This window comes from Thalia democratica, chromosome 7 (assembly GCF_965202585.1).
Source record: "Thalia democratica chromosome 7, ktThaDemo2.hap1.1, whole genome shotgun sequence".
Classification (NCBI taxonomy): Eukaryota; Metazoa; Chordata; class Thaliacea; order Salpida; family Salpidae; genus Thalia; species Thalia democratica.
The window spans coordinates 45,289,194-45,303,690 of NC_139171.1; the positions used below are offsets into that span (position 1 = coordinate 45,289,194).

Genomic DNA, 14,497 nt, shown 5'->3' on the forward strand with positions numbered 1-14,497 from the left:
TTTGTTACGACAGAATTTTTTAAATATTGCAAGGAACATTTCCTGAAAATTTGAGGTAGTTATCTCAAAAAACGTAGGAGGAGCTAGATTTTTAGTGATTTCTAGTTATTTGCCTCTTTAGTTTGTGCCTCCCATTAGATTCCTATTGTTGCCTCCGACTTTGACCGGCTATATCTCAAAAATTATTTTGAATTTTTAAAATCTGTAAAAGGCATCTTGTAGCTTAGTAAAAATTATAAAAAATAAGATCACAAACCAAAAAAGGGTGTTTACCCCCCCAAAACACAAAATAGTTTGTCTGTGTTTTTCGAAATACTTTATGTGTATATATGATGAAACTTATTTTATTTCAATTTAAAATATTAGGAGTATGTTTAAATATACTGAAGTTTACAACTTTCCAATAAACTTAATTCTTTTAATTCTAAATTGCAAATGTTACTCTTCATAAGGTAAGTCTAAAAAATGTAGCTTTCAATAAAATTCCCTAAGCTCAACTTGAAAATAGTTATTTAGACAAGGACGTTTAAGGCTAAAAGAATAATTATAAAACGCTTGGCTGTGTTAACTTTTCAGTTTGTTACCAATTTTTTGTTTACTGAACGAATTAAAAGCGCTCAAAACTTGGTCCAAGGACCTGACTTACGAATAAACTTTTCGGTTATTTAGTCCAGGACATTTAAAAAAATACATAGGATAAAAATATCTTTTTTTTGAAAGTAAGTGCAAGTTTAAGATAAAAAGTTAATACTTTTCAATTTATGTTAAGATTGAAAATGGTCCACGGAGATTTCTATAATCAAATCACCAGACAGTTACTCAAGCATAAAAGTTTTTGTTAACTATTCTAAACTTTTTTTCTGTGAAACTTTGATAATTTTTTGTATAGCTATTTAAGAAAAAATTAAATTGTTTAAACTTTATGTTTGAGATAAAAAATGCTTCATTCATATAAAAATTTATCTAGAAGTTGAACAAGTAAAGTTGTTTTTATTAATATGTTCTAACTTCTAAAGCAATAAGTGTTCGGTAATTTTTTTATCCATTAAAGTTTAGGGTTTTTAAATAAAATTTAATTTTTTTTTAATTAATTTTAAATAAAAGTCTTTCAAATAAAATTTTTGATTAAATTTATTGTTTTTTACAACAAAACAACTCACTAATGCTCTAAATTTATATTTTTATAAATACTTTTAACTTGTATAATAAATACGGTTAGTTTAGTAATCGATAACAAAACTTAAAAGCTTGTTTACTTAATTTAGTAGAATAGTTGTTAAATTAATTTCATTAAAATTTTACACTAATGAACACTAAAAATATTAATATTTATCTCTTGTAATCTTGTTTAATAATTATTTGATTTTTTATGTTGAAACACACTTAAAAAAGAAATATGAGCTTTTTCTTTAAAAAGAAAATAATTTTAAGGGCTTTTCTCAGTTTTGCCAAATTTTGAGCCTTGTTAAAATTAAATTAATTTTAAATACTGATTTTTATAACATTTCAGGTTTTTGGTAATAATATAGAAGCAGGACAATTTTGTTTATAAAAAATTATTTTAATAAAAATTAAATAATTAAAAAGAAAACTTGTTTTCTCAAAACTTATAAATTAATTATAAAAAAATTAAATAAAAACTACTGTTATTTAACAAGAAGCAAATATTTTAATTTATAAAAGTTAAAAAAAATACTCCTAAATACATATTTATTGTAACAAACTTATACAAAAAGTATATTTTGTAGTTAATCGCATGATGTTGTGCAGTTTGATGCAAATCAAAACTTAAATTTTCATAAAATAAAGTTTATAGAAGTTTGTCAGATTTAATTAATGAAATAACAGCACAATATGATTATATGTTAAAAATAATGTTACATACTATTGTAACAGATAACTAAATTAAATAATTGAAGTAAAGTAGTTAAACAAAATGGTACACCTTGAAGAAAAATCTAAAATACAAACTACATTATGTCGAAACATTATAGTAGCTTTAAGTTATTAATGATTAATTTAATATGATTGTTTAAAAATATATTATATATTTTACAACATATTTTGAAACAGTACATTTTCTAAGTACAGACTAAATTTATTACAATACGTTTAAAAATTCTAAAAGTAAATAAACCTCAAGTTATTTGTAATGGTATTGTTTAAAATATTTATAATAAGTATTACATATATGTTTTCAAAGATGACTTAATAACACAATGATATTATACAGATGTACATAATTAATTAGATCAAAAAATGTTTTTAAATAATATTGTGCAATGTTTTATTTTTAAATCCAGTAGAAGTAGCTTTACCTACAGTTCTTAATTTAATCTTAGTTGTACAGTTAAACATTTTAATTTTAAAAAGTTATACTGTACATATAATATATTATAGATGTTTTACTTTATACTAAATAAAATAATGGACTAAAATAAATTTTATAATATTATTAACGATAAAAGATTAAAATCAAAGTAAAAAGTTTTAACATTTTATTGATTTTTTCGTATACTTATTATCATCGTTTTCTGATTTAATGCAATTGTAACAAGATAAAACTTAAGTGTAAATAATAACAACTATTTAAACAGAATGTTAAATAATTATCAAATTAGTTTATCCTTTTGTTAGAGTTATGAGCTCTGACCAAAGCAACATCGCAGTAAAAAATTAATTCTTTTAAGTTTTTTTTTTGCTCTCTTTTAAACACCATCTTATTTAAAAGTTTCTTAGTTTTTTATTTTATAAATTTTGTTTGACTTTTCATTTCGTAAGTAAAAAATATTAATGTACAGAAGAAATTTTTCACCAACCAATGCAAAATCAAAATACCTAAGCAGCTTTTAAATTATGGTGGTTCATATTTTTTTACTAATTAAGTTAGTATTACTTACTATATACTTTTTGACAACTAACTTTTAAAAAACTCAAGTTTGTTTAAACGTTAAATCAGATATGTTAGCCTTTTAAAACGAAAAAAATAATTGAGAGGTTTTCAATGAAAAATTAATTACTGTTAATATTTTATTTAAAGTTATCTTCAAAATAATAAGTAAAACCTTAATAAGTTTAATAACTTTAAAACTTTATGTTAGACATTTGAAAATAATTATATCTTTTGAAAAACAAAACAAAGCATTCAACACAGTACATTAAATAACAAATAATATTTTTGAAAATTTTTTTTATCAAACTTTCTTAAATACAATATCGGTATAAAACAAAACTAAGTACATTTAAAGCAAAAAAAAAACTTAGGTTTTATAAATTACCTAATACTTGTGTGTGCAATTTTTATTGTAATTTTTAACTTGTTAATGAATTTGTTTAGTTCAACTACTAGCTGTTTGAAATTGTTGAACTTTATATTTTTAAAGCGAATAAACGATAACATAATTACAATTAGAGAAAATAAACATTTTGAATTAGATGAGAAAAAAAAAACATTATATCTAAGTTATAAAACTGTATGAATTAGAGATTTCAATACATAAGAGATTTATCTGAAGATCCTTTAAGGAGAAACTGTGTCAGCTAAAGTAACAATCGTTGAATAAAAACTTTTTCGATAACAACCTGTCCTGGACAAGACGTTAAAAGGTATGCAAGTGGTGTGAGACTCGGTAACTGAAAGGTTTTTTCATGCATCAGGTCCTAAGACCAAATATTTTGAGCGCTTTTTTGTCGTTCATCAAACAAAATTATATAAAATAAAATTTAGAAGAACGATTTAACATAGAAAGTAAAATTTTCTTGTACAAACATTCACAAAGTTTATCGAGTCATTATGTTTATCAGCTTTCATAAATTTAAGGTTTTTGTATAGATTGTAAAAGTGTTTATCTTTCTATATAGTCCGTCTAAAATCAAGATTATGCCGGTTGGCGCGAGGTTATTTGAAGGGTGTTTGCTTAGTCAAAATTTATATTTTTGAAAACAAGAATAAAAAGTAATTAAAAAACTACTATACCGCAAAAGTGTTTTTTAACTTTCTTCATTGTTTAAATATAAGTATATTAAGGCTTTGTTAGATAATATATAGTAATTTTATTTAATTTTCTTTTGTAAACTAAAAAAAAGGACATATGTTTTTTTTATACTACTTTAAATAATTGTAGTATTTATTGGCACGTGTTAGATATATTTTTAAAGTTTCAAATTTATTGTATTTAAAGTAAATAAACAAGACTTTTTCAATAAATGCCCATTTTTTTAGTTTCAGCTGAGGTATTCTTCGAAAACACGCTATAAAACTTTTCTTTTAACTTTCCATTAAATAATTAGAATGTTGTTTTTTATAGATACCACTAAAAATATTGTAATTAATATCTACAAAAAATTTACAAGCGGTTACAAATAAATATAATAAAAATATGAGGTAAACTTGCTTGATTTGAAAATAAGCCTATACTTTGAAAAAAGAACAGAGCAAAAACATTTTTGAGAGTTACTATAGTCTGACAGTTTTGTTTTAACGAAAATTTCTCCATCCAAGTTCAAAAAAAAATTACAAGTATTGATTTTCAGCAAAACTTCATTCCCTTTTTTCAGATAAAAGCGATTTAGGCCCAATGTGGCTTTTTTTAACTCTATACATTTAAACTTGGTTGATTTAGAAAAAAAAGTTGACTTAGAATTTATAATTATGTTCAAGTTATTATTAAAATAATCTATTCTAACATTTAAGGTCTCAACTAAAGCTTTTTTATCATTAAAAAGAAGTTTTCTATACGATTAATAATATTATACCGTATAATTCTATTTAAATTTATAAACTTTTAAAGATATCCTTGCTCTTGTATGAACCCTGTTAAGTGTAAACTAAAGTTAATTTGTTAGCAGTACAATTATTGTTAACTAAAATAAAAAGTTTGATGCGTACTAATAAACAAACTAAATATAATTCAACTACGCGTGGAAAAGTTCAACTAATAACAATTTTTTGTGTATAAAAAGTCTAAACTATAAATATTTATCAATAATTTAAAAGTTATATCAAAAAATTAAATGTAATTAAAAAAAGTTTGACCACAGGTGCTTATAAGTTTTAATGAATTTTATTGGTACATTTTTAAAGTTAAAAAATCAATTCCACATAATCAAAAATAACTAACAATGGGTCTATAGATTTATTCTCGATTCAAAAAAGTACAAGTTTAAAAAAAGATTTATAAAGTAAAACGTCAAACATTATTTAAAGTAAACTAGTTAAAGTTAAATAAAAATTATTCAAAATTAAGTATTTCTTCACTCAAGTTGTTTAAATTAATCAGCATGTTGTTTATTTCATTCGGAGTATCTATGTTTAAGGTATCTTTAGGTACCGTTTCTAGAAATTTGACTTTTTTACATTTGGAAGATGTATTACTATTTCCAACTTTTGTTTGAATTGTGGGCTGTTGTCGGAGAGATGTCTGTGTTAAACTTTATTTTAAACTGATAAAAAACTAATATTTTTAGTTAAAAAGCTAACTTTAAAGTTACATAATGTTTAAAACAATATTATTAAATAAAATCTATAGTCAAAAATATTCAGTTTAAACTTTTTTAGTATTTTGAAAAATTTCAATTATTTGCATTCTTTAAATTCAAGAGTGTAAATTTAAATATGATAAACTAAAAATAAAATAAAACTTAGGCCAGATTTTAGTAAAAAAAAATAAAATTGACTGGATATACTCTGCTCGAAAAGTGTTTTTATAACACAACTACACAAATAAAAAATAAATTCTTATTATTTATAAAATAAAATTCTTAAAAATACTTAAAACAAGGTTTAAGTTATTAGAAGGTAGTTGTGTAAAAACCAAGTTAAAAAAATGATGAGCTGTAAATCAAAGTAATTGAGGCTTAAGAACGTCCATCAACAATTTTTTAATTAGCTCGCAACCAATTTATCTAATAAGTATCTTTACGCTTAATTTAATGTAAAAAAAAAGCTAACTGGCATTGTACTTAATTTTTAATTCTAAAATTACTATGTAAAATTTAGGTTAATTGTGAAGGTTTACCATGATTGATACTTGACTAGATGATTTTCCATAAATTTTGTCTAACCTGTTTAGATAGAGGATGGGACAAAATTCAATGACATAAAAAGGGCCATAGATATTATCTACAAATTTAAACTCTAACACACTACAGAATTAGCCAACAACTTTACAAGTATTGTATATAATATCATCATATGCTTTACTGTTGTGTTTCAATCAGGAAAATATTTATATAAACGTGTTCTTAAAATTCTTGATTTCTAGTTTTGGTTAAAACCACTATTCTTGAACTAGTGACTTAAAACATGAAGCTAAGCTTACAACAAACTTGAAGATACAAAGTGAAACATTTATTAAGTTATTAGTTTTTACCCTCCTTGTATGTAAAACTAAAACTATTCAGCACTACTTAAACTTAAATAAATAAGCATTAACAAGAGATGATTGTTTTAACATAACATACGAAAACAAAATACAATTACCAATAGTGTTCGAGAGACAATCGATCTGTCGCAAACAATTTAGTTGGGGATTACAAACTTAATAAAAGCTTATTCAAAGTTAAAAAGCTTAAAAATAAAAAATAATATTTAGATTTTATTTAGTCTATTTTTATAACAACTATATTTATTAGCAGCGAAACGTGGTGAATTAAACAAATTATTAAAAGCTTTACAAAATATCAATATCAAGTATAAATAAAGTTCGCAACTATTAAAATTAGGAAAATTCAAACTCCGACAACTCAAATTCTTAAAAAAACTGTTCTAATGTCCATAACTCAAAAAGTTATATATTTCAAAAAAAAAGCATATGTAGGTCGAATTAATACTTTAAATACTTTTTTTCCTTGCGAAATTTAATATAAATTTTGAGATATAGCTAAAAATAGGTTTAAGTATATAGTAGTTGCCAGTATATAATAAAGTTCTTTTTTAATATTTTTTACAAGAACAAAAAAAAGCGTTTGTATGTAAAAACTAGACCTACATACGGATTTTATTTTAAAAAAATATGTATTACTATTTGAGTTGTGGATCTTTTAAAACTTTTTTTAGACTTTGATTTGTCGGAATTTGAGTTTTCATGTAACCGTTTTGTTTTTCCGACCGTTTTTTTTTATCTGTATGATTAGGACTAAAATCTCTTATACGTTATATCTTATATAAATTATTTAATATGTATTTAATAACTAACAGTTAGCATTTAAAATGTATAGTATAACTTATAGTACTTTACTATATGTAAACTAGCTTATAAAATTAACAATAATAGTATTAAGATTATATTTGGAAGTATAAGAAGAAAATAAAATAAACATATGAAAAAATAAAAAGCTACATAAACTTGTAACTTTTTTTTTTAATTTGGTGCACTGTATTTACAAAGTTCAAGTAGGAAAGAACTAACTATGAGCATTGCATTATCTTTTTTAAGACAGCAAATTTCTTCTCGTAACTTTTGTTCTTCACTTTCCCATACTTTTCTTTCCTTTTCTGTTTCGTCTTTTAATTTAGAGTTCTTATTTAAAGCAGATCTGTTGAATTTTTTTTATCAATAACCTACTTCATACTTCAAAAAACAATTTGATTGAGTGTAGAGAGTTTGTTAAATCTTTAAACTAAACTTGAGCATTTTAAAAGTTAGTTTTACCATATTTACTCACAGTAACAATTTCAGCAACTAAAAATATAAGTAGTTGTGGAAGTTTTAATTACATTCACCTCTCTCAAATCTACGCACATTGTGTCCACAGCAAAAGTCCGTAACTAAACGAGAGGTAGGTAATATACTTACTATATTGGCTGTTTTCTTATAACTGACTTGATTAAGTTCAGTTTGTGGACTTTTTTTTGTTTACAAAAATAGTTTTCATTCAATTTGTACATGTATGTGAAAACTACTTATGTAAAAACTGCTTATGTATATACAAACTGTAAACGGGAGCCGATCATTTCTAAGCCGCGATTATTTCTAACCCGATCACTTTTAACCGAATCATTTATAACCCGACCCGATCGTTTCTAAACCGATCATTTCTAACCGGATAATTTCTAAAAGGATCATATCTAACCCGATCACTTCTACCCCGATCATTTCTAACTCAATCAGCATTTTTTGTTTTATTTTTCGATTTTTTCAAACAGAATTTATTTTTAAAACAAACTAAACTTCACAAAAATGATATTTTATTAAAATTTTGGTTTTCTGTTTTAAACAAAACTTAGTGTTTATATAGTTTTACTTAAAATATACTTTTAATATTAATTTTATTTCAATTTGTTGTACTTTTAATAACTTTTTTATTTTGATTTTTTTCTTTATATCAATCTGCTTAAATCTAATTTGTTTTTGATTATATAAGATTTACTAAACGTAAACAAAAATCATTCTAGAATAAGAAGAAATCAGGGTCTTCTTGCTCCACAATTCTTTATTTAATCTAAATTTACTGACGAATAAAAATACTTTTGTTAAACTTTAAAACATTATTGAGTTTTTTTTATATGCTAAGCAAATTATGAACCACAAAAGAGTCTATAAATGTTTTTTTTTAGTTTCTGTAACATTAAAAACAAATGTTATTTTTTCATATTTAAACAAAAATATCGTTATTCGTCAGTGAACTTAAAAAGAACTTAAATTTTCATAATTTTTTGACTAAGTATGAAGACTATAAATAAAGACAAAAACTGAAAAACCAAAAATGGCCAATAAACCAAAAATATTAAGTTTATATAAAAACAAAAACACTGACTATTGTAGTTTATTCACTGAAAAATATTGAAAAGAAAAATAGGAAAATTTATATATGTACTTTTTGAGATATGCTACGCAGACTATAAAAAGCCAAAATGTCCTATTTTTCTATGGGTTCATTACCGACCCACTAAACCCGAAATCGAAAATAAAGTTATTTGTTTTAGCTGTATCATTTAGTTGAAAAATCCGTATAAAATATAGTTTAACAACAAAAAAACTGTTGTGTGTTGAAATTTTTAAGTCTAAAATTTTCCGTTGTTTTAAAATGATTGTCGTATTTAATAAACTGTTTGAAAACTTTTAAAAATATTGTTTTGTAGCTTTCTTAAGCTGTTATAACTCTATTTAAGTTCAATCTTTATCTCATTTACATTTAACGTTAACCGTTTTTTTTTTTTCTTAAGTTAAACCCTTACCAATGTAATAGTCAGATACAAAGATATTAAAGTCTATAAGCTATTTTATAAGTCTAACGCAAACGTTGTACAGTTGTTAGGTAATCTATTATGTACTACATTAAATTCAGTTAGTTTCCCTTTTCAGCTTAAAAACTTGCACAGACCTATTTCGATAACGAAATTAAAACAAACATTAGGCGAACCTAAACAGTTTTGTTTGATTTATAACAAATTAACAATTTTTAGATATAACCTTTCTGAATAAAATTTTTAAAACAGTTATGTCATTTAACAAACCGAAAAAGCATATAATGTCGACTGACCGTCTACCTTTTATTTCATTAATAAATATCTACCTAGACCTAGAGCGAAAAAAATCATTAACACTTAAACATACTTGGTTGTTAATACTACACAGGCGAGGATGATCAAACCTTGTCTAGTTAATCTTTTTTTAAAACTTTCAGTTAAGTTTATATAATAAAAAAAAAGTATTACCATTTGGTTCATTTTAATTTTTTCAGGCACAACTAAATTAAAACTTATGTTGAAAAATTATCACTTTATATTTACTTAATTTAAATGAGTTAAAAAAAAGTAAGCATAAACAAAATAACAACTAAAAAAAACTTAAAAACAAAAACTATACTTAAAATAATTATAATTATGAGCAAAAGATCGTAAAAACTCCTTTTTATAAAGTAAAAGTAATTGTAGAAAAATATATCAACTTAAGTACTAATTCAAATTGCAATTAAAATATTTTCGATATTATATAAACTTAATTGAAAGTTTTTTAAAAGATTAACTAGACGAGATTTGATATGACTCAGATTTATTACATTAATAAACAAATCTGTTGAGTAATTATATGAAAAAATTATGATTTTCAACAAAGTTAAACAAAAGTGTTCTAAATCGTTTAAAGTATAGTTTGATGAACGACAAAAAAGCGCTAAAAATATTTTGTCCTAGGTCCTAGATTAAAAACTGTTTTAATTCCATTATCTAAGCAGGTCTTTGCAAGTTGTATAACAATTTGTGCAAGTTTTTAAGCTGAAAACGGAAACTTACAGACTATAAAAAAGTAATATATTAGTCAACAACTATACAACGCTTGCGCTAGACTTACAACAAAGCTTAAAGACTGTAATATGAGAATCTTTGTATCTGAATATTACATTTGGAACAGTTTAAATTTACTAGTGTCGAAATAATATTCAAGTTACCTAAATGACAAGTATTTATAATTTAAATATAGTTTACTCTTAACAGCTTACTTTCAGAATTCAACAAAGCAGGTAAAAAATCAATTTAGTTAATCTGTTTCCAATCAGAAAAATAATGTCGATTTAAGTAGGTTGATATGATGAAAAAATTCGTAATAAGGAAAATAATTTAAATTTATAATAATTTAAAATAAGATGATTATAAAAAAAATATTTTACTTACAATTATATAAACATTAAGTTTTCGTTAAGACAAAGTAAACTATATTTAAATATAAGAACAATTTTGTTAACATTAGTTTGGTTTCAAAACAAACACTGATTGAAGTAAATCTAAAAGGAACAATTATTTTATTGATAAGTTAGAAACTCAAAAAAAACCTTTGAAAAGGGTTAGATATGATCGGGTTAGAATTGATCGGGTTAGAAATGATCGGGTTAGAAATGATCAGGTTAAAAATGATCGGGTTATATATGACCGAGTTAGAAGTGATCGGGTTAGAAATTATCGGGGTAGAAATGATCGGATTAAAAATGATCGCGGGTTAAAATGATAGTAAACCTATGTTCCTTGCGCACCTAATATTAAGCTCATGTTGCATGGTATCAGAGAAAAAGAAGCTAGGAACTATTTAGCTAAAAATAAGTTAATTTATTGAGTTGAAACAAAACTTTATGTTATAAATATTTTGAATAAACTTAAAATTGTACCTTATTTGATTAAAAGGTATAAAAGGGTGCTTAAAACCTAAAAATTAAAGAGCAAAGCTATAGAGTTCAATAGGTTTTATTGAATGGCACAACCTAAAAATTAAATTTTGTTGAAAATTCATCTCTTCCTATGTTATCATATCATTTAAAATGGTTTACAAGTTTAACGTATTACTAACTCATTAAACAAAAAAAAATATTAAAGATTTCCTTTTTTTTTGAAAATTCTAAAATGCTTAAGTAAACGAGAGTGCGTAACAAAACGAGTGCTTAGATTCGCGAGATGTGACTTTAGTCAAGAAAAACTAAGTTAGTTTTTTAACTTAGTTTTTGTTTTAGACTATCGAGAAATTTAACATAATTAATTTAATAATATATGGTCAAAAAGTTCTTAGTTTGTTACTTTAATTACTAATAAATGAAAAAAAATGTTAAAAGTTTGTTACTTTTAATTTCAAAATCAAAAGTTCAATGACTTGTGTCTAAATATAAAACAAATAATTTTTTAAATATTAAGCTCATAGATGTTCAAAGATTTAAAGAAAGTGTCCGATTGCTTACTTTAGAAGATAAAAGTGCTGTGAAAATTGAAAATATCTTATTACCTCAATGATTCTTTTATAACTGCTAATGCTAATTTTTCAGTAAGCTAAAACAGACTAAGTTTATCTAACCTTGAAATAAAGCTTTAAGTAATTTTTTACTGACTATATTTTTATACCCTTATAACACACACTGATACTACTTAATAGCTTATCTTATAAAAACGGTTTGAGTTGTGTTTTTCTTTAACCTATATCCTTAATTTTCCATAATCTTCAAGTTATTTTAACACTTAAAATTCAAAATGAAGACTTTTATACATTTAAAAGTATTTGTTACAGATGCTATACAATTGTAAATAAAAGTGTACGATCAAAAGACTATATGCTAATGCTAAAAGTTTCCAAGTTATATTAAGGTTATAATGAGTTACTCTAAATATTTAAAAAATTAAAGCTTATTCTGTAAATTAGTGGTCTTTAACCTTTTCAAAAGCTGTGCAATCTAGACTACAAAAAAATTTAAATTATTATCAAAAAAAAATAGTATTCAATATTTTGAGGTCTTGATATATATGAACCGTTTTAAGAACTGTTAACCTATGCTATAAATAGATTTTATTCAACTGATGATTTAGTTTGACTAGTTTCAAGCGAGAGAAACATTGTATTGTTAATAAAATTCAAAATTCATAATTGATCATTCTCCTTATATTTAAATTGAAAACTTTGATTGTCATCTTTAAAGTAAAAAGCGCACAATATATTTTTATAATAAAAAAGTACAAACAAACGTAATTTAAGAAATATTTCTCTACCTTTAAAAAATTTCTGTGCACAGTAGAATAATTTATATGCACATCGTGAAAACCACTGCGAAAAAAAACTCTTATTATAGCTTTAAATGAAATTTTTGTGTTAAGGAAAGTTGGACAACTAAATTATACTTAGCTACATAAAAAATTTAACAGCACTTACTACTAAACTTCCGTAAATGTAAAAGTTGATTAACAAATATGAGCTATTTTTTAAGTATTTTAAAATATTTAACTATATTAAATAAAAATAATACCAGTTAAAACTACCTTTCTGTTTTTCGCAGAGTCAGAACAGACTTGGCAACTTGTTTTTCAAGTTTCTTAACTTTATCAAACTCTGCCTGAAGTTTTTCACGACAGATTTCTTCATTTTGTTTAGTAATTTCATCAAGTTCTATAATATTTTGATTGTTTTTACTAAATGAAAAATGTTAAAAATGAATTAAATATGTCACAACTTGTACTTAAATTATCTTTATGTGGAGTTTGTGCAGATAATTTTTACAAGAAGATTTATAACTTACTAGTTTAACGAAAACACACGATATAAAATTATATTATTTTCTTATTAGTAATAATAGCAATTTTCCTACCACTTTCATGATACCTATGAAGCTTTTCAATTTCTTCCAGAGCAAGCTCACGCTCTTCTTTGCAACACTCATGTAACATTTCTTCGTTCTTTAAAGCTTTCTCAGTTTCACTTAGGCTCTAAAATCAAATAAAATCAATTCTAAATCATTTTATAGAATCGACTCTTTTAGTCAGTGGGCCAGATTGACCAAAAAAGTTTTTCGCGGGCAGGAATTGTTAAAAAAAAAACTTTTTGCTTGTTTAAAAAATATTATAACAACTGAGAAAACTCTTTAAAAGTAAAACCGTTATTAAATGATCGTTTAAAAACAACTACCGTGTGCTGAAAAGTCAGACTAAGAGCAAATTTCAAATTTTTGTTACAAAAAAAAAAAAATTTTATTTTTATATAAATTGATTTTAATAAAAAACTAGTTGCGGACCAGAGATTTCAGCATTCGGGTCTTAAGTTTCCCACTCTTAGATTAGATTTATGAGTTAATAAAGGTAAAACTTTAATCAAAAATTAAGCCTAAATGTTTGTTTTAATTATTATCTAAAATTATGTTATGTTTTAAACAAATAACTTATAATATAAACTCTTTGAAAAACTTTATAATTAAGTCAGAAACGTTTTATTTACAGCAAATTTAGCTAATAGCTTACTAACTAAATGTAAAACTTTGAAATATTTTCTAACATATAGATTGAAAGGAGCATAGATATTTGTGTAAAATAAAAGAAACGAATAAAATCTATAAAAGCTGTGTATGTTTTAATTTAAATCTAAAAAATATTATAAAAGTTATAGTGTATTAGTTTAGAATTACAAAAAATCATTATGTTAATTAATTACATTTTTGAAAGGGGTTATTGACATTGAAAAAAAACATTATAAAGTTTTAAAATTTATATTTTTTAAATGACCTGTAATATTTAATCTTAATGAAACAATACTTTCTTACTTTTTTTGTAGCTTCAAACTTTTCACGCCATTGCTCAATATCTCTTACCAACTCTTGATTTTTTATCTCCTCTTTTTTTAAAACCATTTCAAAATCTGCATGATCTTTTAACATTTTCTTCCGTAACAAATTTTGTTGCCCAGTCAACTTTTCTGCTTCATGTATTAAGTTTTCACTAAATTCAGAATTATTAAATTAGAAAGAATAAATTGTTCACAAATGGTAAAAAAAAAGAGCTGAGCTAAAAAGTTATTTTTTAAATTATATTGCAAAGTTCCTATATTTACTAATAAAAAGACATATTTCAAATTTTTTTATTGTACAAGTAGGTGCTATAAACTGTACTGTTAACTGTAATCTGCAAAATATGAATTTTTTTATTTGGCTTTAGAAGTTAAAAATTTGTTTACATGTGTTTGAAATTTTCTATAAGCTTTTTTTTAGGATTGACAATGTTTAGTATTTTAGTTACACCATAACTTTTCATTTATAAAGCAAA

General features: G+C 23.7%; 1 protein-coding gene across 4 annotated transcripts in view; it reads right to left on the reverse strand.

Moving 5' to 3' along the window:
* Window positions 1-5,129: 5,129 nt before the first annotated feature.
* LOC145840680 (uncharacterized) overlaps window positions 5,130-14,497 on the reverse strand; it is a 36,795-nt gene continuing 27,427 nt past the window's right edge. For 3 of the 4 annotated variants that reach the window (XM_082948006.1, XM_082948004.1, XM_082948003.1), the window contains 5 exons: window positions 13,999-14,173; window positions 13,054-13,171; window positions 12,728-12,854; window positions 7,410-7,536; window positions 5,130-5,420 (listed from right to left, as the gene is read on the reverse strand). In XM_082948006.1, coding sequence (XP_082804132.1) covers window positions 5,232-5,420; window positions 7,410-7,536; window positions 12,728-12,854; window positions 13,054-13,171; window positions 13,999-14,173 — 736 coding nt within the window. In that variant the 3' untranslated portion in view covers window positions 5,130-5,231. Of the gene's footprint in view, window positions 5,431-7,409; window positions 7,537-12,727; window positions 12,855-13,053; window positions 13,172-13,998; window positions 14,174-14,497 lie in introns of all 4 variants that reach the window. The other variant, XM_082948005.1, reaches the window with a different exon arrangement.